The sequence below is a fragment of the Leuciscus leuciscus genome (genome assembly GCF_965113295.1).
Source record: "Leuciscus leuciscus genome assembly, chromosome: 9".
Lineage (NCBI taxonomy): Eukaryota > Metazoa > Chordata > Actinopteri > Cypriniformes > Leuciscidae > Leuciscus > Leuciscus leuciscus.
In genome coordinates, this window is record NC_138733.1 from 7,821,783 (window position 1) to 7,846,239 (window position 24,457).

A 24,457-nucleotide genomic window follows, 5' to 3' on the forward strand; every position below is an offset into this window, starting at 1 on the left:
GTTGGGAGACACTGCTTATGATTTATGGGGATTAATAAAAAAGGAGTGAGTGGATTTTTATCACTATTGGGTGGTTGTGTACACACACTGCCAACACACATTTATGTCCAAACAGCATGCAAAAGTGAATTTTGCATAATAGGTCCCCTTTAACTTAGGTGCCGCGTTTTAGAAAGCCGTGTCAGATAGCCTACTCTGCACAATCTAAGCTTCGAGATGAGAGCGCAACAGTCAATCACTTACCTAACCGTAAGTGTTAGGTTTATAGGTTTATGAAGGTTTATCTAGGTTTATGTTTACAATAAAAACAATGGAAAAGTAGTGCAATGGAATGAAAAAAAAAATAACGCACTCTGTGTGGCATTTACATTACTATTAAAGTTACAAACATTGTACAAAACAAAGTTACAAAGCTATATTGACATTAAGCTTCAATCGCTTTTTCTTTCCAAATGATCACTGGGGAAGAAAAGTGAAAATGTTAGCATCTTATTTAAAGTAGGTAAAGTAGGTGAAAATAAGGTAACAATGATCTTGTCATAAATATTAAAATCTATCTATCTGTCTATCTATCTAGCTATCGTAACCACACACACACACACACACACACACACACACACACACACACACACACACACACACACACACACACACACACACACACACACACACACACACACACACACACACTTTATTCACAAAAACATGAGTATTCTAATGTTAGTCTACTCCAAGACTTCCATTCAGCACATCCCAATTGTCCAGCCCCGAGAGGTCGTAGTCATCCACGGTTCGAAGCTCTGATCCAGTTCGCCTTATGCTGGGTACACACCAAAAGATAATCAGGCTGATTTTGGGCCGATTTCCCCCCTTCCGACAATCCCAGCTATGTCCCAATTATCTTGATGGTTCTACAGATTATCTTGGTGGGGTGGGGCGGGGTTCAGGGACCTGGATATTGGATAGCTGGCCCAAAAAAGGTTGAGAACCACTGGTCTAGTGTAAAAAAAAAAAAAAAGGAGCAATATATTGCAATATTGAATCGCAATACTTATAGAATTTCAATTCTTAAAAATAAAAATTGCAATACATATCTTATCAGTACCCAAGTATTATCGAATCGGAAGATAGAGTAGGTGTCGTCCCAGCCCTAGTTCTACCGCACTGATGGTTGAGATGCCGTTCGCGTTACTATGGTTACAAATGTGAATTTATTGGCTCCAATGAATAGATGAAAAATTGCAGCTGATTAATTGGTTCATTCTACCAATTCAACCCCGCTGAAACAAAAACCTTCAATCAATTATCTGACACCATATACAGTGGGGAGAACAAGTATTTGATACACTGCCGATTTTGCAGGTTTCCCCACTTACAAAGCATGTAGAGGTCTGTAATTTTTATCATAAGTACTCTTCAACTGCGAGAGATGGAATCTAAAATAAAAATCCAGAAAATCACATTGTATGATTTTTAAATAATTAATTTGCATTTTATTGCATGACATAAGTATTTGATCACCTACCAACCAGTAAGAATGTCGGCTCTTACAGACCTGTTAGTTTTCTTTAAGAAGCCATTCTGTTCTCCACTCATTACCTGTATTAACTGCACCTGTTTGAACTCGTTACCTGTATAAAAGACACCTGTTCACACACTCAATCAAACAGACTCCAACCTCTCCACAATGGCCAAGACCAGAGAGCTGTGTAAGGACATCAGGGATAAAATTGTAGACCTGCACAGGGCTGGGATGGGTTACAGGACAATAGGCAAGCAGCTTGGTGAGAAGGCAACAACTGTTGGTGCAATTATTAGAAAATGGAAGAAGTTCAAGATGACGGTCAATCTCCCTCGGTCTGGGGCACCATGCAAGATCTCACCTCGTGGGGCATCAATAATCATGAGGAAGGTGAGGGATCAGCCCAGGACTACACGGCAGGACCTGGTCAATGACCTGAAGAGAGCTGGGACCACAGTCTCAAAGAAAACCATTAGTAACACACTACGCCATCATGGATTAAAATCCTGCAGCGCACGCAAGGTCCCCCTGCTCAAGCCAGCGCACGTCCAGGCCTGTCTGAAGTTTGCCAATGACCATCTGGATGATCCAGAGGAGGAATGGGAGAAGGTCATGTGGTCTGATGAGACAAAAATTGAGCTTTTTGGTCTAAACTCCACTCGCCGTGTTTGGAGGAAGAAGAAGGATGAGTACAACCCCAAGAACACCATCTCAACCATGAAGCATGGAGGTGGAAACATCATTCTTTGTGGATGCTTTTCTGCAAAGGGGACAGGATGACTGCTCCGTATTGAGGGGAGGATGGATGGGGCCATGTATCGCGAGATCTTGGCCAACAACCTCCTTCCCTCAGTAAGAGCACTGAAGATGGGTCGTGGCTGGGTCTTCTAGCATGACAACGACCAGAAACACACAGCCAGGGCAACTAAGGAGTGGCTCCGTAAGAAGCATCTCAAGGTGCTGGAGTGGCCTTGCCAGTCTCCAGACCTGAACCCAATAGAAAATCTTTGGAGGGAGCTGAAAGTCCGTATTGCCCAGCGACAGCCCCGAAACCTAACCTGGTTAAAACCAGACCATTCTCAGTAGTAACTGAGTTATGGTCTGGCAAAGCTTCATTAATAACTCATTTCCAAAGGGGTGTCACCAACGGACGTCGCTCAAATGCCTCTGGGCGCAATTGGATAGACCTAAAACCAATCAGAGCGATCGTCATCGTGTAAAGCCATTTGCTGCGTCCCAATTCGCCTAAGTTACACTACGCGATAAAAGTATGTACCCTTTTTGTGAAGAAAAGGTATTTACTTTTGAATGTGTAGCAAAAAAAGTAGGCAAGCTTTGGGACATACTACTTTATGATCTTTATCGGACGGATCTGTCGCTTGCATCCTGTCACGCAAACTGCCCTGTCAATCATCTTGTCACAGTTAAAATCCTCTATTAAATCGAATTTAATTTCCTACCGTTTCGGAGAGAAATGTAGTAGCACGTTCATCTGCCAGTGGGTCTTTCATGGAGACTGTCCTCATATGTTTGCAATTTTAATATAATAATACATTTAAAAGTTGCTGCGCTTCACCAACGGACGTCGCTCAAATGCCTCTGGGCGCAAATGGATAGACCTAAAACCAATCAGAGCGATCGTCATTGTGTAAAGCCCGCCCCAACGTTTCTGATTGGTGCCGCGATTTCGACAGATTAGAAATCGGCTTGAATGAGCTCTTTGCCAGACTATTTGCAGAGCCAATCTAAATTTGCCGGAAGTTGTCTGGGTTTTCCCAGGCTACCCAAAATCTGAAGGATCTGGAGAAGGTCTGTATGGAGGAGTGGGTTAAAATCCCTGCTGCAGTGTTTGCAAACCTGGTCAAGAACTACAGGAAACGTATGATCTCTGTAATTGCAAACAAAGGTTTCTTTACCAAATATTAAGTTCTGCTTTTCTGATGTATTAAATACTTATGTCATGCAATAAAATGCAAATTACTTAAAAATCATACAATGTGATTTAGTTTTTTTGTTTTAGATTCCGTCACTCACAGTTGAAGAGTACCTATGATAAAAATGACAGACTTCTACATGATTTGTAATTGGGAAAACCTGCAAAATGGGCAGTGTATCAAATACTTGTTCTCCAAAATGTATATATATATATATAGAGAGAGAGAGAGAGAGAGAGAGAGGATTGGTGCGGTCTCTCATTAATCTTTCACGCCGGAAAGCCCACTGATCGTGTAGCCTGTAGCCTACACCAGACGCGCCATTGTCCCAACGTTTTTAATTATCTTTATTTTCACCATTCACCATTTATCTCTCTATTGGTGTTACTTGATCTTAGTGCTGCATTTGACACCATTGACCAAAACATTCTTTTAAATAGACTAGAAAACTATGTTGGCATTTGTGGAATTGCGCTAGCATGGTTTAAATCATACTTATCTGACCGTTATCAGTTTGTAGCAGTAAATGAAGAGATGTCTTATCGATCACAAGTTCAGTATGGCGTACCACAAGGCTCAGTACTAGGACCGCTGCTGTTCACTCTGTACATGCTACCCTTGGAAGATATCATTAGGAAACATAGAATTAGCTTTCACTGTTATGCCAACGATACTCAGCTGTATATTTCTTCAAAACCTAACCAAACTTAAAAATTCACAAAATTAACGGAATGCATAGCTGATATAAAAAATTGGAAGACTAGTAATTTCCTACTTCTAAATTCTGAAAAAACCCCCAGAGATTCTAATTATTGGACAAAAAACTCCCACACATAATAATCTAGAATACTGTTTTACACTTGATGGCTGCTCTGTTAAGTCTTCGTCGTCAGTTAGGAACCTGGGTGTGCTCTTTGATACCTATCTTTCATTTGAAAGTCACGTGTCTAGTATCTGTAAAACCGCATTTTTCCATCTTAAAAATATATCTAAATTACACCATATGCTCTCATTGACAAATGCGGAACAATTAGTTAATGCGTTCATGACCTCAAGGCTAGATTATTGTAATGCTCGTTGGTTGCCCTGCACGCTTAATAAACAAATTACAGCTGCTCCAAAACGCAGCAGCTCGAGTTCTTACCAGAACCAGGAAGTATGACCATATTAGCCCTATTCTGTCAACACTGCATTGGCTCCCTATTAAACATCGTATACATTTTAAAATATTGCTGATTACTTAAAGCACTAAATGGTTTAGCTCCGCAGTACTTGAGCTAGCTCTTAACGCATTATAGTCCTTCACGTCTATTGCGATCTCAAAATTCCGGCCAGTTAATAATACCTAGAATATCAAAATCAACTGCTGGCGGTAGATCCTTTTCCTATTTAGCACCAAAACTTTGGAACAGTCTTCCTAACATTGTCCGGGAAGCAGACACAGTCTGTCGGTTCAAAGCTAGATTAAAAACACATCTCTTTGACCTAGCATTCACATAATACATTATAGACTTCTATTTTTCAATGTTAGACTGCATAGATTAGGTCAGTCGGAACCGGAAACACTTCCCATAAATCCTGATGTACTCGTTACATCATAAGTAGAATGGCATCTAGGCTAATTTTAGTGTCTTTGTTTATCCCGAGGTTTTCCCGTAGCCTGCCGGATCTAGGCCGTATCCAGATCTGATGAAGGACCTTCGCCTGAACCCGATAACAACGCAGTGCTGAAGTGCCAACTGGTCTCTCCCTATGGAGGATCCCTTTACCACTCTACAGATAAAGCGTTGTCGGGAAAATTCATTTCGCGTACCTACCCCGAAGTGATAAAATAAAATAAAATTCTGTATAAAAATGTATAAGGAAAGACCGGTACTTTGCTTAGGCTTGGTTTGTAGGGAATTACAAACCTGCGCACATATATTCAAACGCACATAATTATAGAACCAATTCTTAATGCGCATGTGAACGCCATCAGCGTTTATCACAGGTTTGCGTTTAAAGTCTGTGTAGAGAGAATGTTGTCGTCTTAGCGGTCCCTAATTTAATAACAAATGATCATTGTGACGGAAGCGAATCAATCAAAGCTAACTTTAGCTGGAAAATAACTTTATTAAAGAACCGCTATAAAGCCAAAACAATCTCTGTTACCATAAATTATACGTTTATCTCTGTAAAGCTGCTTTGAAACAATCTGCATTGTTAAAAGCGCTATATAAATGAAGATGACTTGACCATGTAAACAAATGAAGACTTCACACTTTACACTTATCTTTGTCTAGGCGTAAGATTTAGTCTCAGACGTGCGCTACACCCAGATGGTTGCAACATTTATTAATTCTACGTAGGACTTAAAAAAACGCATTTTATGTTAAGCTTATTCTTGCGACCGGGTGAACGTCCAGCTGGTGCAACCGGCCCCAGGTGTTTTTCAGAATTGATGCTGAAGTAAAGGTTTTACATTAAATGAAGTTTATCACAATTCTACTGTTTTTTTAAGACAAAATGTTTTTTTCTGTTTAATGATATTAACACAGAAGTATACAGAGATAAAACAATGCAAGTACAGATAAAAGTATCATTTGTCCTGAAGCTTATCGTAGTCCGGTATTGACCCAATTATGTACCAGTCCAAAACTGAGTAGGCCTACAGTATTAGGGCTTCTTTCCAGTATGAAGTCGCTCATGTGTTTTCAGTGATGTCGACCGACTGAAACTCTTGTCACAATATGAGCACTTGAAAGGTTTTTCTCCAGTATGAACTCGCTCATGTGTTTTCAGTGATGTTGACCGACTGAAACTCTTGTCACAATATGAGCACTTGAAAGGTTTTTCTCCAGTATGAAGTCGCTCATGTGATTTCAGGGGTCCAGACTGAGTGAATCTCTTGTCACAATATGAGCACTTGAAAGGTCTTTCTCCAGTATGAATTCTTTGGTGCAGTTTCAGATATCTAGAATCAGTAAAGCTCTTCCCACAGTCACAACACGCATGTTTTCTCACTTTGTGTGTTTTCTGGTGCTGTTTACAAGTCTCCTGCAGTGTAAAACTCTTTCCACAGAAAGAACACATATAAGGCTTCTCATCTGAATGAACTTTCAGGTGTTTCTTTAGATTTGATGATGAAATAAAAATCTTTCCACACTGAGTGCACTGGTATGGCTTCTCTCCAGTATGAACTCGCTCGTGACATTTCCATGTTCCCAACTGAGCAAAACTCTTGTCACAATATGAGCACTTGTAAGGTTTTTCTCCAGTATGAATTATTTCATGCTGTTTCAGATGGCCAGCTGTAATAAAGCTCTTCCCACAGTCAAAACACATATAATCTCTCACTTCATTATGTGTTTTCTGGTGCAGTTTAAAATAATCCAGCCGTGAAAAACTCTTTCCACAGAGAGAACACACATAAGGCCTCTCATCTGAATGAACTATCAGGTGTTTGTTTAGACTTGACGATGAATGAAAATCTTTACCACACTGATCACAGTTATATGGTTTTTCTCCAGAGTGAATACGCAGATGAACTCTGAGAACTGATGCATCAGAAAAACTCTTTCCACACTGAGTGCATGGATACGGTTTCTCTCCAGTGTGAATTCTCATGTGTTTCTTAAGGTCTGCTTTCCATGTGAAACTCTTTCCACACTGAGAGCAGGAGTGCAGCTCTTTGGCTTTTGTTTCTTGAATTTTAAAGTTATGATGTTCCTCCTTAAATTCCTTCAGTTCTTGTCTTTCCTCTTTTACTTCCATCCGATCTAAAATAAACAAAAAATTTGGATCAGTTTAAGTGACCCCTGATTTAATAGCAGAAAGCAACAGAGATCTAGTATCAGACCTTTGATGTGCCAAAGTTTAGTTCTGTCATGCTCTTGCTAATATGATCAAAATGAGTTTGACAACTGTTATAGCCTACAAGATTATGATTAAAAGTACATAAAATATGACGATTAAAATATATAAGCATTTCTCTAGAATTTTTCATTCATATACTGATTATTAATTCACATCTACCAAAGCAAACAACAATGAAGAATCAAGAATGGACACCAACCTATTTGTTCCTCAGTATCTTCATGTTTTATTCTGGATGGTTCTGGATCACTCATGTCTTCAATCTCCTCTTTAATAAACTCCATCTTTAACAGTCACACAGATTTCAGCTGCTACTCCTGGAGTTTGTCCTTCTCTTGTAGGATGATGGGAATATTCCCAGTATTTACTGGTGAATTGTTGTGGGATGGACACCAGATCTGCCAAATTCAAAGAGAAGTTACTGAATTACTTTTCTTACATTGAAATTAATTGAACATGTCTGTTTTCTGATAGAAATATAGGGGATTTGGATGCAGTTTCATTTAATGCTTGTCCAACGTCTGAGAGAAATAACAGGACCATTGTGTTAAACTGAGCTGCTGGAAAGCGTCTTTGTCTCCAATTGTTCCCTGTTTTCACCTCATTCACAGGGCTCGATTTGAGGGGGGAGGGAATTAATTTGTAACATTTTTAAAAAGCATGAGCAACAAGCACTCAAGCTGCTATAGTTCTAAAGTGGCAGTTTTGATGGAGTTTCTGGCTGTTTCTATCTAGAATATTATTATTTTTAATCAGAACAGAAAGAATGCGTGCTTGTGACTGAGGGGTGAGAGAAAGAAAGAGAGACTGAGAGAGTTAATTTCATTCAGAAATGATAACCCTGTTCTTTTCGTTTTTACTATCGTTTTTACTTTTATTAAAAATATATGTTGATAATAAATAAAGGGTAACTAAACCCTAAAACAACTTTTTTGAGTTAATGATCTGTAAGACTGTGGCTTTATTTGTGCTGTTCATTGATTCGAGTAAATTTTTTGTCATTTGGGTATAAAGTGTTTTGATTCTACAATTTATGGTGTAAAAACGTCTGAGTGCTGCCCTCTTCAGGTTGAACGGTGGCTACTGCAGTTGAATTTTCCTATTGGAAGTTGTGGTTCTGTGTGACATAAGCAGGCACCAGCTCACCTTGCCCTTTGTACGAGCTCACATCTATCAAAGATAGAGATGTCAGTCGTTCTCATGGCAACTCATTATCTGCTAATGTGAACATGCCTACAGAGAGCACGCGCTATTGAAACGCCGGTCTCAGGTGCATTTTTAACAGGATAAACAGGTTTCAGCACCAAGGAAGTATGTTCTTATTAGGGGTGGGAATCTCTAGGCACCTCACGATTCAATTACGATTCAGAGGATAACGATTATCCATGCATCTTTTTTTGTGTGTGTGACTACTTGGTACTTTTAAAGTATTAATGTTGACCCATATAGAATTTACTTCCAATACTTCCTATATTATTTTTATTAATAAAACAAAATGGAAGTGATTTGGCAAGTCAACTGTAATATTTGCCAGCATATGTCCCAAGAACCAACAGGAAAATAAATGTGTGCCTGTACTAGCAGCGTACTTGTAGTAAATGAATACAAACATCAGCATATTCTGAATCTCTAGCATTTAATAATAGACTTCAAACCAACATCCTCCTGTTATTTGCAATGAGCAATATAATCCTTCAGACAAAAAAAAAGCAAAAATCACAAACAGCTTTCATTCAAAAATATAGGATTATGTACCAGCAGCTCTCATACAAATATAATGCTTGTGGACTTATTCTGAATATTCTTATACACAACTAAATAATTAAGAGTTATGACTTGAAATGTTTGCTGTATACCACAATCAAAAAAAGCTTAACATTTTTTTTTAATGAACATCTGCAGAGAGCACATTCAAAATATAACTTTTTGTGACTGGCATTGCACTGATACACACTGTGACTGTGGAGAGCAGTACAGTAAACCTACGTATAACATTTGTATAACAGATCGGTTTACAGCATATTGATGTGAAAACTAAAGAATACAGTAAGCAGCTCTCACACAAAAAATACAAAATAGCTCTCAATGAAATTGCAAATTTTCCATACAGCTTTTAGCGAAGAGGGTGCCGTTCGAATTTCGCGCTCAGCCATGATGCGTCTCTGTTATGTGCAGGACTGTGCACGCCACAGACTGTCCGCGCACTGCATGTCCGCGCTTCAGAGTTCTGTCAATATTATGCAATTAGAGAGAAAAAAACAAAACATTTTGAAAATCATTTTTTGACATTTGTGAATCGATTCAGAATCGTCTGCATCGCGATGCATCTAAGAATCTATTTTTTCCCCACCCCTAGTTGTTATGGGAAGGAGGAGGAGGGAACCGGCGAACCGTAAAAAACATAAAAGTCCAGGCCTGGTTCGCTCTTGTCCTTCACTGTCGTCGCTCCTCCTTTTATGATTCAGATTTTTTTTTTAAATTAAAAAAAATATAAAAATATTTACATTCTTAAAGTTTTTTTTTTCCAAATTCCATCTTATTTTTCCCCAGTTCTGTGCTATTTTGAATGTGTTGCCTTTGGCTTGCTCAGTTGGGGATATTTTGGGGATATTTAATTTAATTTTATCAATCAATAAATTCCTCTTGAAACAAACTTTGTTGTATTATTTTAATTTAATACTGTGAAGCTGCTTTGATACAATCTGTATTGTGAAAAGCGCTATACAAATAAACTTGACTTGACTTGACTTTACGTTTTATTTTGTCTATATTCCATTTAAATGGTTTAACCAAAAACATATATAATTATTTTAATTCATAAAAACAACTTAATTTATTAATAACAATAATAGGGCCCTACGCCTAGTAAATGTTTTTTGAGTTTTTTTTTTGGTGCATTACATTTTTTATTTATTTTTTTGATAATCAAATGAAGGCATAAAACATTAATTTATCTTTTATTAAAATTAAACAAGCCAATTCATTTTTTGGCAAACAAGTGCTACACAACAGAGGTTTACTGTTAAAACATGGAAGAAATCTAGTTTTAATTATAATTGTATTATTATTATTATTATTATTAGTAGTAGTAGTAGTAGTAGTAGTAGTAATAGTATACTACTATTAGTGACCCTGGACCACAAAACCAGTCATAAGTCGCACGGGTATATTTGTGGCAAAAGCCAACAATACATTGTATAGGTCAAAATGATCGATTTTTCTTTTATGCCAAAAATCATTAGGATATTAAGTAAAGATCATGTTCCATGATTATATTTTGTAAATTTCCAACCGTAAATATATAAAACATTTTTTTTTGTGAGTGAATGCAGCACAATCGTGAACATAAATGAACAACTTTAAAGGCGATTTTCTCAGTGTTTCAATTTTTTTGCACCCTCAGATTCCAGATGTTCAAATAGTTGTATCGCAACCAAATATTGTCCTATCCTAACAAACCATCCATCAATGGACAGCTTATTTATTCAGCTTTCATATGATATATAAATCTCAATTTAGAATTTTTTACCCATGTGACTGGTTTTGTGGTCCAGGGTCATAGTAGTAGTATTAGATGAACATTATACTGTACAAGAGTAATCAGGGCCAGATTATCCATAGACGGGATTGTGCACCAAGTGATAAAGATAATGACTAGACCTTTAAAATATTTCTCATGTTTTGTATATTATTTTGCTGGAAGAGATGCAGAGAGAATAAAAATTATATGCATGTAAAGAACTGTGATTGGGTCAGGTCACAGTTTATTTCAGTAGCACCTCAATGCAGTCCACAAGATCCAGGGGGCGGGGTTGGATCCACATCTAAGGGGTGGAGATTGAAGGTTTAGGGGTGGAGATGGGTAGGTTTAGGGGTGGGTTAGGGATCAGGGATCAGGGATCAGGGATCAGGGGGTGGAGATGGGTAGGTTTAGGTATATGTAAGGTGAGAGGAGTTGGATCTGGATTCGTGTTCTGCAGTGAGGACCATCTCGTTTGTCCCCTCCCCCCAGTCAGAGTCGAGCCCGCCAATTTGTAATATTAAATTCAAAATGGATAGGCAGCATCAGCTAAGCGGTTGTGCAAAACTTAGGCTAAACTAGAGAACGTAAAAAAACTTTTTTTAAAAAAGAGAAAATGTCATGATACATAGCCACCCTTTAAAAAGTACAATATCAAGAATTGCAAGCAGGAAGAGAACATTTGTTGACCAGAGGATATGTTGAAAATATGTTAAAAAAATAAAAATAAAAAATAAATACATGGCCTACAGACTACTTTCCCAAGTGTATGTTGCACTACGACTGATCTTAACCCTGTCCGTTACCAACTGCAAGGCCGAGAGATCCTTCTCTCAACTTGAAGAGTGAAGCATGAGAATGAGACAGAAGCAGCTGTCTGCACTCTCCCTGCTGGCTATTGAATCCGAACTAGTCAAGGGAATGGACTTTGAGGATTTGAATTTAATTAACGATTTTGCATGCACAAATTATAGAAAAAATATTTTCTGCTAAAGGTAAGGCTTATTTACCATTATTTCTGGGCACATATGTGACGCCGTTGTCGATTTGAAATTTGTGGAACAAGATGTTTGTAAAGTTTAGTATGTATGTTTTGCTGCTGTGCGTCTCTGTGGTGCTGAATTCAGCTGTTGATATGGTTGCTTGCAACAGTCTTTCATGGGCTTGCTTTGGTATATGTTTGCAAAACATGTTTTTAGACATATGGTTGTGCATGCCTCATACATGCCTTTTTTGATGGAAATATAGATATTTAGAAGTACATCATCATGTAGGGGGCGGGGGGCACTTCAAATGTGGTGAAGTGTTAATCCGGGACTGAGAGTAATATATTTCTAAGTTAAAACCAAACTTTTATTTTGACGGGTTGCCGTCTAGACCTTTTTCTGTGATGTGATGATAGTTTCTCTCAAATTAAATGTTGTCAAAGTGAGAATATTAAACCGTAAAGTGACTATAATAATATAAATCCTGGATGTTCAGCGTCACCTGCGATGCAATGAATGGCCCAGACACGTGGTTCCTTTTACTACACAGCATGTGCGACTCACGCGGTGCTTGTCTGTGCCATTCATTGCATCGCGCACTGTTGCCATCAAGCCGACGTAGTCTTTTTTTCTTGATGGCTCGCCACAGCCAGCACTTGATTTGTGCACATCATACATGCGGCATGCTTATTGTTTCACTGACATTGACAAGATTAACCGCAGACAGAAATTTGGTACCGAACGACAAGAAATTTGTTGATACTCGAAGGTATCGAGGCAATTCGGTCAGTGCCTAAAAAGTATTGAACTCGATACCCAGCCCTACGCACAAGGTGACGCTCGTTAGTAACCACGCTAACCGTCATCGCGCCGTTCTCTCTCATGCATTTTCGCAGTTTCCCCTATTAAATCCAGTCACGCAGCAGCTCTTTTGCCACTCAGTCCGGCTGAGGGGGGTGCGTTTCGGCAGGAAAGTGACGTCAATGCTTACCCTCTATTCGAACTCTGCTTATTCATTATGGTGATGTCCGAGATCTTCTGTAATTGAAAACATTTTATTCATTTCAACAGCAGGGCTACAGACTGCGACCAATGATCGATTTTACGACCATTTTTCCTGCCAGTGCGACCAAAATTGTATAGCTTGCACTGGCACCACCACAATGTTGCCCAGCATTAAATGGAAAACTAAATGAAAGTGGGCCGAAACTGTGGTACTCATTTGTGCTTCGCAGACCGTTTATCAGTTCGGACCAATAATAGACAGCGCAGCGAGCTACTCGACGCGACATCGTTACTACACATCGCTGGGAGATCCAGTGAGGAAAATTCAGACTTGGCGCAGAGTTCTCTGTTAAACCATAGATATCAGATCAAACCGCGCTGACGTGGAAAACAGGAGAAACATTGTGCAATGAATGAACAAGTTATAGAAGGCTCTAAGTTCACAAATCAGCAACATTCACCATGGATTAATGTAGTAACACTAACTGTAACTATGGTATTTTGACAGAAATAGTCAAATGCTTACAAGTACTACACATCCTTTTCCAGCAGTTCAAAACCAATATCATATTGAAATGTTATTTTTAATGTTAATTTCCTTCAAAGATTGTCCCTATTTATAAAAAATTCAAGATTTAGGAAGTCACACTTATAAAAAATAAAAAATAAACTTTTTTTTTTTTAAATTACCATTGTAACCAGGTGGTTGCTGAGGACCGCTTTATTTTCACTCCATTATATCAATGTTTACCCTAGTTTTGCTATTAAATTAATATACAATATTATGAATGAAAATAATTAAAGTTAATTTTATCTACACCTCAAATTAAGCCCAGTGCTTTATTGTCAGCTCAACAGCTTTACCACTTACTGTAGAACTTAGTGGCTCCGGTGCTGCTGGCCTAAAATGTTAGTCTGGAGCCTTGTGAACTTAAAATAAAACTGCACATTGTAATTCCTGTACGTTAAGTCAATTTATTACCAAGGTATTTGTCAGTAATAGAGTCAAAATGGGGGAAATGTGAGTATCTGCGTTGCAGGTTGATTTAAGGTGTGCCCCTAAATTTTCAGTCTGTGCTCCTAAAAAAAATCAGTAATGGGCTACAACAGCGTTCCTAGAAAAAACTGTTAGTCTGGAGGCCTAAACAGAGTCTGTGAAAACACTCTAATAATAATAAACCAGGGGCCGGTTGCACCAGCTGTGCGTAAGTTATAACTTAGCCTAGTTTTGACGTAAATGGACACTAAGTTACGACTTGCGCACTTCTAAATATTTTTGCGTTGCACCATTAAACTTGGTTGAAGCGTAACTCTACGTATAAACTAAATATTTACGGCAGCCTCCGATCAGGAGTAACGGATGGAATAAAATATCAGACAGACTGAACTGCATCAATAAGCTCTTCTTTTACCTGACAGACTTCAATTCTTTAGACATATATGATTACGCTACCATTTACATTCGCTTACATTTTAAAGGGACATTGTGTAGGAATTTCTCCCATCTAGTGGTGAAATTGTATTTTGCATTCAAACGAATAATACTCTCCAGCGCCTCACTTTTTCAAATGCGCGTTGCATCTACGGTTGCCGTTATGTACCAAAAAGCTATGACAGGATGTATTATAATAGCACTTCGAGTTTTTCTTCGGGTGAACATGTTTGTTATTTAAAACAAACTGAAACTTGAAACAACGAAAAAAAGAATGTTACAGTATGAACTACTGACTGTCAAAAACATTACTATGGTAATTAGTAGTAATGCCGCCTTTACTCGTTATATTTTTTGAAGTATGTGCATTGTTAGATATTATCATCATCAGAGCCTTTTCTAACGTTACTTTACTCAATAGCTGCTATTCATCAAAGAGCCTGTTTAACTTTTAACTATAAATGTTCGACTGTCTATATAATAAAGTACACAACCAAGCAATGAAAAAAAAGCTTCTAATTAAGACTGTAACATTGACTTACCTGTCGAGAAGAAAGCAGGCAACTTCAGGGTCTCTTTTGAAAGCTTTCTCCTGCATTAGCTATCCTGACAGTAACCCTTGTTTTTGTAATCTCCGGTCACGTTTCCTTTTACGATCTATTTTGGACTTTTTCGACGACGAGGACTCCTTATCCTGTGACTCATATGTATGTATGAATGAACGGTGTATAAATAACCGTGCAGTGCAGCCTTTTAAACTTGCCGCGGCAGTGACAAGCGCCTCTCTCTGCTCCTCCGCTTCTGCTGGCTTCAGTCACGTGACGCTGGCTCTGAACGAAACGCGTTGTGGAAACGCGTTGGCCTAGTACTTTTTGTCCCTCTCTGCTATTATAGTTTTTCAAGATGGCGGAACTACATGGAAGCCTCCGTGGACTTACCCGTCCCATGTATATAAAGATAATAAATTCTTCGTTTACGAGGATTAGTCTGAACATTGGCATAGGTATTTGTACACCATTGAGGGCATATTTATGAATAAAAATATAGATTTTAGATAATAAAATACCTAAAAAGCTACACATTGTCCCTTTAAGAGAGAGAACATTATGTGAAAAGATTACTTTGTTAGCGGCTATCTTTAACACGAACCCGTCCTAAACAGCGCGCCGCTGTGTGCATCGGTCCATGTTGTGCATGTCAAATATCAGTCATAATCAATAAACGTAATTTCTTATGTTTTTTGTATCAATATTTATTTATTGGTCCTTATTCATTTCATTTCAAATACAGTTTCTGAATGTGATTTACATATAAAAACACTTATGCTATTCATGATCAAGTATCATATTTAATGGAAACGTATTTTTACCGTTAGTAACGTGAGGCAAAAGAATGAAGGATAAACTGAAATTCACAGCATTTCAACACAACATCTGCTCACGTATTTGAAGGCTGCTATTGGATCATCGAGGCTAAACGTCATATTATGCGACTACGCATTACTTTACGGAGAGCTTACGACCTACTAGCTACGTTCTGCCTTACGAACAAATGGTGCAACGGAATAAAGTTCAGAGTTAGTTACAAACTAGCTAGTAGTTACTAAGCCTCTAGTGTGGACTTTACGTTCCAATTTAAGAAAGAACTTACGAACGGCTGGTGCAACCCTACCCAGGACACACAACGCATTACATTGGCACATAAACACACTCACTCGAGGAGCTGGTTAATGTTAAACTCTGTAATCTTGTAACATCTCTCACCTGCAGACTGGAAATATACGGCATCCGAAGAAAATATTCCACATTTGTCCTTCATTCACGATCGTTAACAGCGTCACTTTCAGCCTCGACTGGTGAAAGCTTCAGCTCGTCTCTCTCGCTTCTGTCTTCTGCGCATTCTCACTGCGCAATTCGCACAGTGTCATGTTTCTTAAAGGGGCCGCATATTCTTAGAGTCCCCTTTGTAGTCAATCATTTTATCCCTTTAAACTCATCTATGATCACCATAATCACATATTTAAGCAATTTTCCTTGAAAAAAAAAAATCTTCATGCCTTAAAATAGATTGAATGTAACACACCCTTGTCTCATTTAGTAGGCTTTGTACGGTTCTATGAATATTAAAATTAGCCCCAACAGAGCAAATACACTATCGCCATACTTTTGACTTCAACAGTCTAGTCACCTGAACTGGGTTAATTAACCATTATCAATACCAACAAAAAAATTCCCTATTCCAACTCCCAGAGTTATCCTTCCCGTCCAGATCCAATGCTAGGCTACCTCATCTTTAAATTACTATTGGGCAATTCCAGCGTTATGGATGTGACATTTGCAGTCAATACTTTAAATATAAATTCTCAGAAAACGCATTTAATACAAATTATTGAAACGTCTGTTTATATATCCATACTCCCTTAATAAAGGAGTCCAGACATTAGAAAAATATCAGTCTACACATGCGTTTTATATTTAATAAGAGGAAAATAGGCTACACATATGCGTTACGGAAATGACACAAAAAATCTTTAACTTTTAGGTGGCAAAATATTTTTTAGTAATTCTTTGAATTACACTGCGCAAACCAAAAGTAATACTACCCACCGGATGAAGAAGGGTTGGCTCTCCACAGAACACAAAAAATTCATTTTATTTTATTTTTCGTGTTCGCATTTATGAGGAAAAAACAATGTTATGGACCTGAATGCTCTGAAAGCGTCACTAAAAGACTGATTTAAAATTTTCACAGAGACCTCAAACAGGCATTTTAAACAACAAATATGAACTATTGGCATTTCAAGTAAAATAATGTTTGATGATTGTTTGAAAATCGTCTCCCCCCACATGCTCAGGTAAGACGGCGTTTGCTCAAATCCCACTCCAACATTACATTTTCTGTAGCCTACTGTAGGCTAATAGGCCTACATGTTGTAGCCCAGTCATTAAAGAAAATGATTTAGTTTCATATTTACAGTGGATATAGAAAAGAATCACCCCCCTTTAAAATAATCACATTTTGTTGCTTTGCAGCCTGAAATGAAAATGGACAAAAAATATTTTTGTTTTATTCAGCTGTATTTACAACATCCAAGTGAAAGATATAATACCAACTTGTCAAAAAAAAACAAAAAACAGAATCACTGAGTTGGAAAAAGAATCACCCCCCTCCTAAAAATGACTTGTAAACCCAACCAGGTGTAGTTCATCAGTTTCTCAATAACACAAAAAGCCAATCGACTTTCAGCTTTGATCAGCTGTGGTCATTTTGATTAGCTCAGCATGAAACAAGCTTTTCCTGAAGCATTTCAGTCATTGGTAGTGCAACTGAAGAAAACAATCAACTATGGGTGGCAAGGCATTCAAAAGATCTCCGGATACAGTTGTGGACAGGAACAACTCAGGAGATGGATAAAAAAAAAATAATAATTCCAAAGCTTTATCATTGCCTAGAAGCACAGTGAAGTCCATTATTAAGAAGTGGAAGGTATTTGGTACAACACAGACCCTCCCTGGGTCAGGACGTTGCTCCAAACTGGATGAAAGAGCCAGGAGGAAACTGGTCAGAGAGGCTACCAAGAGGCCTACAGCAACTCAGGAACTCAGGCAGTTGCAGGAATTCATGACAAAGAGTGGTCATTGTGTGCATGTGACAACAATATCACAAATTCTCCACAAATGTGGTTTGTATGGGAGGGTTGCAAGAAAAAAGCCACTCCTCAAGAAAGGCCACATGCAGTCACGACTGAGCTTTGCCAAAACGCACCTTGAAGATTCTAAGGCCACATGGAAAAAGGTGTTATGTTAATTATTTGGCCTGAACACCAAACGATATGTCTGGCCAAAATCCAATACAGCTCACCATCCAAGTAACACCATTCCTACAGTAAAGCATGGAGGTGGTAATATCATGTTATGGGGTTGTTTCTCTGCAGCAGGGACTGGAGCACTTGTCAGGATAGAAGGAAAAATGGATGGGGCAAAATACTGTCAAATTCTTGAGGAAAATCTGCCAGAATGTTGTCAATGGGAAGATGATTTACCTTCCAACATGACAATGACCCAAAGCACACAGCAAAACTGACCACACAGTGGTTGAAGGAGAAAAAGGTGAATGTCCTTGCATGGCCTAGTCAGAGCCCAGACTTAAACCCCATTGAAAATCTGTGGAATGACTTGAAGAAAGCAGTCCACAAACGGTCACCATCAAATTGAACTGAACTTGAGCAGTTCTGCAAAGCAGAGTGGTTTTTTCTGACATATTGGTGTTATATGTAATGAGTAAATGCAGCTGAATGAAACAAAAACTGTGTCTGTCTTCATTTCAGGCTGCAAAAGCAACAAAATGTGATTATTTTAAAGGGGGGTGATTATTTTCTATACCCACTGTATGTTTAAATAATAAAATTATTTTTTTAATTTCATCTTTGTTGATTGTATGAAAAGTGAAATGAGTAAGATCATAAGATGCATATCGGGAGACGAGTGGGCAGACATGATTTTGACCACTTCATTAAGTTTGTTTTTGTAGAAAACCTTTCTTTAAAGTGAATTTCGTTTTTTATTAATTGTATTTTAATTTTAATCAATGTTTCATCAACCAATTGCCTGGATTTAATAAATAAGAAGTAGATCTCACGGCAATTCGTAAGAATTCTACGAGGTGGCTAATTCGTACGAATTCATGCGACCTCACTCGTACGAATTAGTACGATTTTTGCTAAATCGTACATATTTTACGAATTGTCCAATTTGTATGAATACATGTATACGAATGACCTACCCCTGACCCCGCCCCTGACCCCGCCCCTAAACCTACCCATCACGTGGGTTTAGACAAATTATACAAATTCGTACGAGTGAGGTCGTACGAATTCATACGAATTAGCCACCTTTTTATCACTCGTACAAATTGGTCGTGAGATCATGTTGAATATAATCAGGACACGGAGGCGCCGGCGCGTGAACTGGAGCTCGTCTCATAAATGAACCGAAACTCAGTATAAGCTACTTGCCTCACAGACCTGAGAAATATATCTAAAGAAAGCTTGAAATGTGTACTTTTAAACAAAATAATTCAAAACAAAAGAAAACAGACTGCTCTCTGCTAATGTAATCCGTATGAAATGTGCATTTCTCTCTGGCGCGTTCACTACTGCGAATATCGAATCAGCATCGTCAACTTCATCTTTGACACAGAAAACACTTGTTTATTAATAAACAATTGAAACGTCTCCTTGATATATTTAACATATTCATAATCATTACTTTTGCCGGTTCTTTGTGACAGCTTTAAGGTGCTCTTTAGGTCCCTTAAGCTAGGTTTATACTTGACGCGTCCGCACGAGCGCGAAGGTGCGCTCCGCAAAAATGACGTCATTGCGGTGTGGGCGGTCGTGCGCGTTGGGTGTGCATTGCTTTTTTTTTGTAAAGCCTTGTTTATACTTTCGCCTGGCATCCAAACACGATTGAATGAGTACATGTTATTTTATGTGAAACGACGATAAAGCCTAATTTGATATGGTCTGTACAGTGGAAATGCGGTTAATGATTTCTGACTGACATATAAATGAACAAATCAAACGAGTGCAAACAGGTAAAAGTGAAGCCCCTACCGGACAGAGTCAGTCTAGACCAATGGAGAGTCCGGCTCAAAACACACATGATTTCTCTCATGGTCTGTATTTTCTGGTGCTGTTTAGAGTCCAGCAGTGAAAAACGTTTTTCCACAAACACATATTAAGCTTCTCAACTGCATAAACTTTCAGGTGTTTATCAGACATGATGTTGAAGTAAAGTTTTTACATTAAATTAAGTTCTGTCAGGACCACTATTGTCAAATACGATGTAGAATTATCATACAGTTTGGATTGGCGGTATGGTTCTGTTGCATGGAAAAGCATGGAAAAGAGAAGGGAGAGCAGAAATAGCCCCCATTACGGTAAACAGAACAGAACCAACATGAATGTATTCTAGGTATCATTAATTAAATATTTTAACGTACAACATAATTCGAGAATTTAGACTGATTCAGAGGGCAAACAGAATGCCAAATCCTGACTAATAGAGGTGGAGCTGGGAGGGAGGAGGGTAATTTGCTCCTGAGAAACACGATAGCTGTTGATAACACTGAAGGAGCTTATATATGGATGCTGTGATTGGAGTCGTATTCCTATAGGTATACATGGATCAGCTGATGCAAGCTAACATGACCTGCCAGAACTGACACTACGCTTGATTTTTTACATCAAACAATCACAATTCAACAGGTTTTTTCAAGACAGTTTTTTGTTTGTTTATTTCCTATAACTGCATGTACTATCAGAACACAATATAAACAAGTCTTTCTAGTTATCTAAGCATTTCACCAAATTCACAAAGTCAAACTAGATAATGTTCTTTTGGGAGCAACTCTTTTTTTTTTCATCTCACAACATTTACTTATTTGACAGTATTTGACATGAAAATGAAATGTTTCTCACGGTGGCGACTTATGATATTTCTTCATATGTCTGAGAAAACTACATGAATGTCTAAAACTCTCTCCACAATCAGTACAGTGGTACGGTTTCTCTCTAGTATGAACTCGCTCATGTGATTTCAGGTTTTCCAACTGAGTGAAACTCTTGTCACAAGATGAGCACTTGTAAGGTTTTTCTCCAGTATGAACTCGCTCATGTGATTTCAGGTGTCCCAACTGAGTGAAACTCTTGTCACAAGATGAGCACTTGTGAGGTTTTTCTCCAGTATGAACTCGCTCATGTACTCTCAGTGTTCCCAACTGAGTGAAACTCTTGTCACAAGATGAGCACTTGTAAGGTTTTTCTCCAGTATGATTTTTTTGGTGCTGTTTCAGATAACTAGATGTAGTAAAGCTCTTCCCACAGTCACAACACACATGATCTTTCACTTCATTATGTGTTTTCTGGTGCACTTTCAAATGATCCAGCCGTGAAAAACTCTTTCCACAGAGAGAACACACATAAGGCCTCTCATCTGAATGAACTATCATGTGTTTTTTCAGATTTAATGATGAATTAAAACCTTTACCACATTGATCACAGTTAAATGTTTTTTCTCCGAAATGAATAAGCAGGTGATTCTTGAGAGTATATGCTTGAGAAAAACTCTTTCCACACTCAGTACAGTGATATGGCTTCTCTCCAGTATGAAGTCGCTCATGTGATTTCAGAGATGCAGAATGAGTGAAACTCTTGTCACAAGATGAGCACTTATAAGGTTTTTCTCCAGTATGAATTCTTTGGTGCAGTTTCAGCTCACTAGATGTAGTAAACCTCTTCCCACAGTCACAACACACATAATCTCTCAGTTCATTATGTGTTTTTTGGTGCACTTTACAACTTTTCAGCCTTGAATAACTCTTTCCACAGAGAGAACACACATAAGGCTTCTCACCTGAATGAACTAACAGGTGTTGTCTTAGATCTGATGGTGAATTAAAACCTTTACCACACTGATCACAGTTAAATGGTTTTTCTCCAGAGTGAACCTGCTGATGAATACTGAGACCTGATGCTTGAGAAAAACTCTTTCCACATTGAAAGCATGGATACGGTTTCTCTCCTGTGTGAATTCTCATGTGTGCGTTAAGGGTTCCTTTTTGACAGAAACTCTTTCCACACCGAGTGCAGGAGTGCAGCTCTTTGGCTTTTGTTTCTTGAATTTTAAAGTTGTGATGTTCCTCCTCAAATTCCTCCAGTTCTTGTCTTTCCTCTTTTACGTCCATCCAATCTAAAATAAACATTAAATTGGAATCAGTTTAAGTGAACCCTGATTTAATTGCAGAAAGCAACAGAGATCAAGTATCAGACCTTTGATGTGCCAAAGTTTAGTTCTCTCATTCTCTTGTTAATATGATCAAAATGAGTTTGACAACGGTTATAGCCTACAAGATTATGATTAAAAGTACATAAAAGATGACGATTAAAATTATATAAGCATTTCTCTAAATATTCATTCATATACTGATTATTAATTCACATCTACCAAAGCAAACAACAATGAAGAATCAAGAATGGACACCAACCTATTTGTTCCTCAGTATCTTCATGTTTTATTCTGGATGGTTCTGGATCACTCATGTCTTCAATCTCCTCTTTAATAAACTCCATCTTTAACAGTCACACAGATTTCAGCTGCTCCTCCTGGAGTTTGTCCTTCTCTTGTAGGATGATGGGCTGGTGAATTGTTGTGGGATGGACACCAGATCTGCCAAATTCAAAGAGAAGTTACTGAATTACTTTTCTTACATTGAAATTAATTGAACATGTCTGTTTTCTGATAGAAATATAGGGGATTTGGATGCAGTTTCATTTAATGCTTGTCCAACGTCTGAGAGAAATAACAGGACCATTGTGTTAAACTGAGCTGCTGAAAAGTCTCCAATTGTTCCCCGTTTTATTTAATTTCATTCAGAAATGACAACCCTGTTCTTTTAGTTTTTTATATCGTTTTAACTTTTAGTAAAAATATATGTTGATAATAATTAAAGGGTAACTAAACCCTAAAACAACTTTTTTGAGTTAATGATCTGTAAGACTGTGGCTTTATTTGTGCTATTCATTGATTCGAGTACATTTTTTGTCATTTGGGTATAAAGTGTTTTGATTCTACAATATATGGTGTAAAAACGTCTGAGTGCTGCCCTCTTCAGGTTGAACGGTGGCTACTGCAGTTGAATTTTCCTATTGGAATTTGTGGTTCTGCGTGACATAAGCAGGCACCAGCTCACCTCGCCCTTTGTACGAGCTCATATCTATCAAAGATAGTGATGTCAGTCGTTCTCATGGCAACTCATTATCTGCTAATGTGAACATGCCTACAGAGAGCGCGCGCTATTGAAACGCCGGTCTCAGGGGCAAGCCCCCCACCCCCCCTTTTTGTGACTGGCATTGCACTGATACACTGTGGATACACTGTGGATACACTCCACTGACTGTGGAGAGCAGTACAGTAAATCTACGTATAACGTTTGTATAACAGATCGGTTTACAGCATATTGATGTGAAAACTAAACAATACAGTAAGCAGCTCTCACACAAAAAATACAAAATAGGTCACAATGAAATTGCAAATTTTCCATACGTTAGCTTTTAGCGAAGAGGGTGCCGTTCGAATTTCGCGCTCAGCCATGATGAGTCTCTGATATGTGCGCGTCTCTGTTATGTGCACGCCACAGACTGTCCGGGCACTGCACGTCCGCACTTCAGAGTTCCGTCAATATTATGCAATTGGAGAGAACATTTTGAAAATCGTTTTTTGACATTTGTGAATCGATTCAGAATCGTCCGCATCGCGATGCATCTAAGAATCGATTTTTCCCCCACCCCTAGTTGTTATGGGAAGAAGGAGGAGGGAACTGGTGAACCGTCCATCCATCCATCTTCTTCCGCTTATCCGGGGCCGGGTTGCAGGGGCAGCAGTCTAAGCAGGGATGCCCAGACTTCCCTCTCCCTAGGCACTTCCTCCAGCTCTTCCGGGGGGACCCCGAGGCGTTCCCAGGCCAGCCGGGAGACATAGTCCCTCCAGCGTGTCCTAGGTCTTCCCCGGGGCCTCCTGCCGTGGGACATGCCCGGAACACCTTCCCAGGAAGGCGTCCAGGAGGCATCCGGAAAAGATGCCAGAGCCACCTCAGCTGGTCCCTCATGATGTGGAGGAGCAGCGGCTCTGCTCTGAGCTCTTCCCGAGTGACCGAGCTTCTCACTCTATCTCTAAGGGATCGCCCAGCCACCCTGCGGAGAAAGCTCATTTCGGCCGCCTGTATCCGGGATCTTGTCCTTTCGGTCATGACCCACAGCTCATGACCATAGGTGAGAGTAGGAACGTAGATTGACCGGTAAATCGAGAGCTTCGCCTTACGGCTCAGCTCTTTCTTCACCACGACAGACCGGTACATCGACTGCATTACTGCAGAAGCTGCACTGATCTGTCTGTCAATCTCCCGTTCCATCCTTCCCTCACTCGTGAACAAGACCCCAAGATACTTGAACTCCTCCACTTGAGGCAGGAACTCTCCACCAACCTGAAGTGGGAAAGCCACCCTTTTCCGACTGAGAACCATGGCCTCGGATTTGGAGGTGCTGATTCTCATCCCAGCCGCTTCACACTCAGCTGCAAACCGTCCCAGTGCATGCTGAAGGTCCCGGTTTGATGGGGCCAGCACGACAACATCATCCGCAAAGAG

The 24,457-nt window shown here is 39.0% G+C and overlaps 1 protein-coding gene and 1 long non-coding RNA gene across 9 annotated transcripts in view; one reads left to right on the plus strand and one right to left on the minus strand.

Moving 5' to 3' along the window:
- The first annotated feature begins 636 nt into the window (after window positions 1–636).
- LOC309506500 overlaps window positions 637–24,457 on the plus strand; it is a 30,952-nt gene continuing 7,131 nt past the window's right edge. Inside the window, exon 1 of the long non-coding RNA XR_014208810.1 lies at window positions 637–4,532. This is a non-coding gene — a long non-coding RNA (uncharacterized lncRNA). The remainder of the gene's footprint in view (window positions 4,533–24,457) is intronic.
- LOC309506283 (uncharacterized protein) overlaps window positions 4,541–24,457 on the minus strand; it is a 171,183-nt gene continuing 151,266 nt past the window's right edge. For 3 of the 8 annotated variants that reach the window (XR_014208689.1, XM_082180066.1, XM_082180067.1), the window contains 2 exons: window positions 7,511–7,709; window positions 4,541–7,214 (listed from right to left, as the gene is read on the minus strand). Coding sequence is in view for 6 of the 8 variants with exons in the window: in XM_082180066.1 (XP_082036192.1) it covers window positions 6,112–7,214; window positions 7,511–7,595 (1,188 nt within the window). In the remaining 2 variants the exon portion in view is untranslated. Of the gene's footprint in view, window positions 7,215–7,510; window positions 7,710–8,492; window positions 9,539–16,017; window positions 19,014–20,546; window positions 22,006–22,300; window positions 22,483–24,457 lie in introns of those variants that run through there. The other 5 variants (XM_082180065.1, XM_082180059.1, XM_082180064.1 and 2 more) reach the window with 3 other exon arrangements.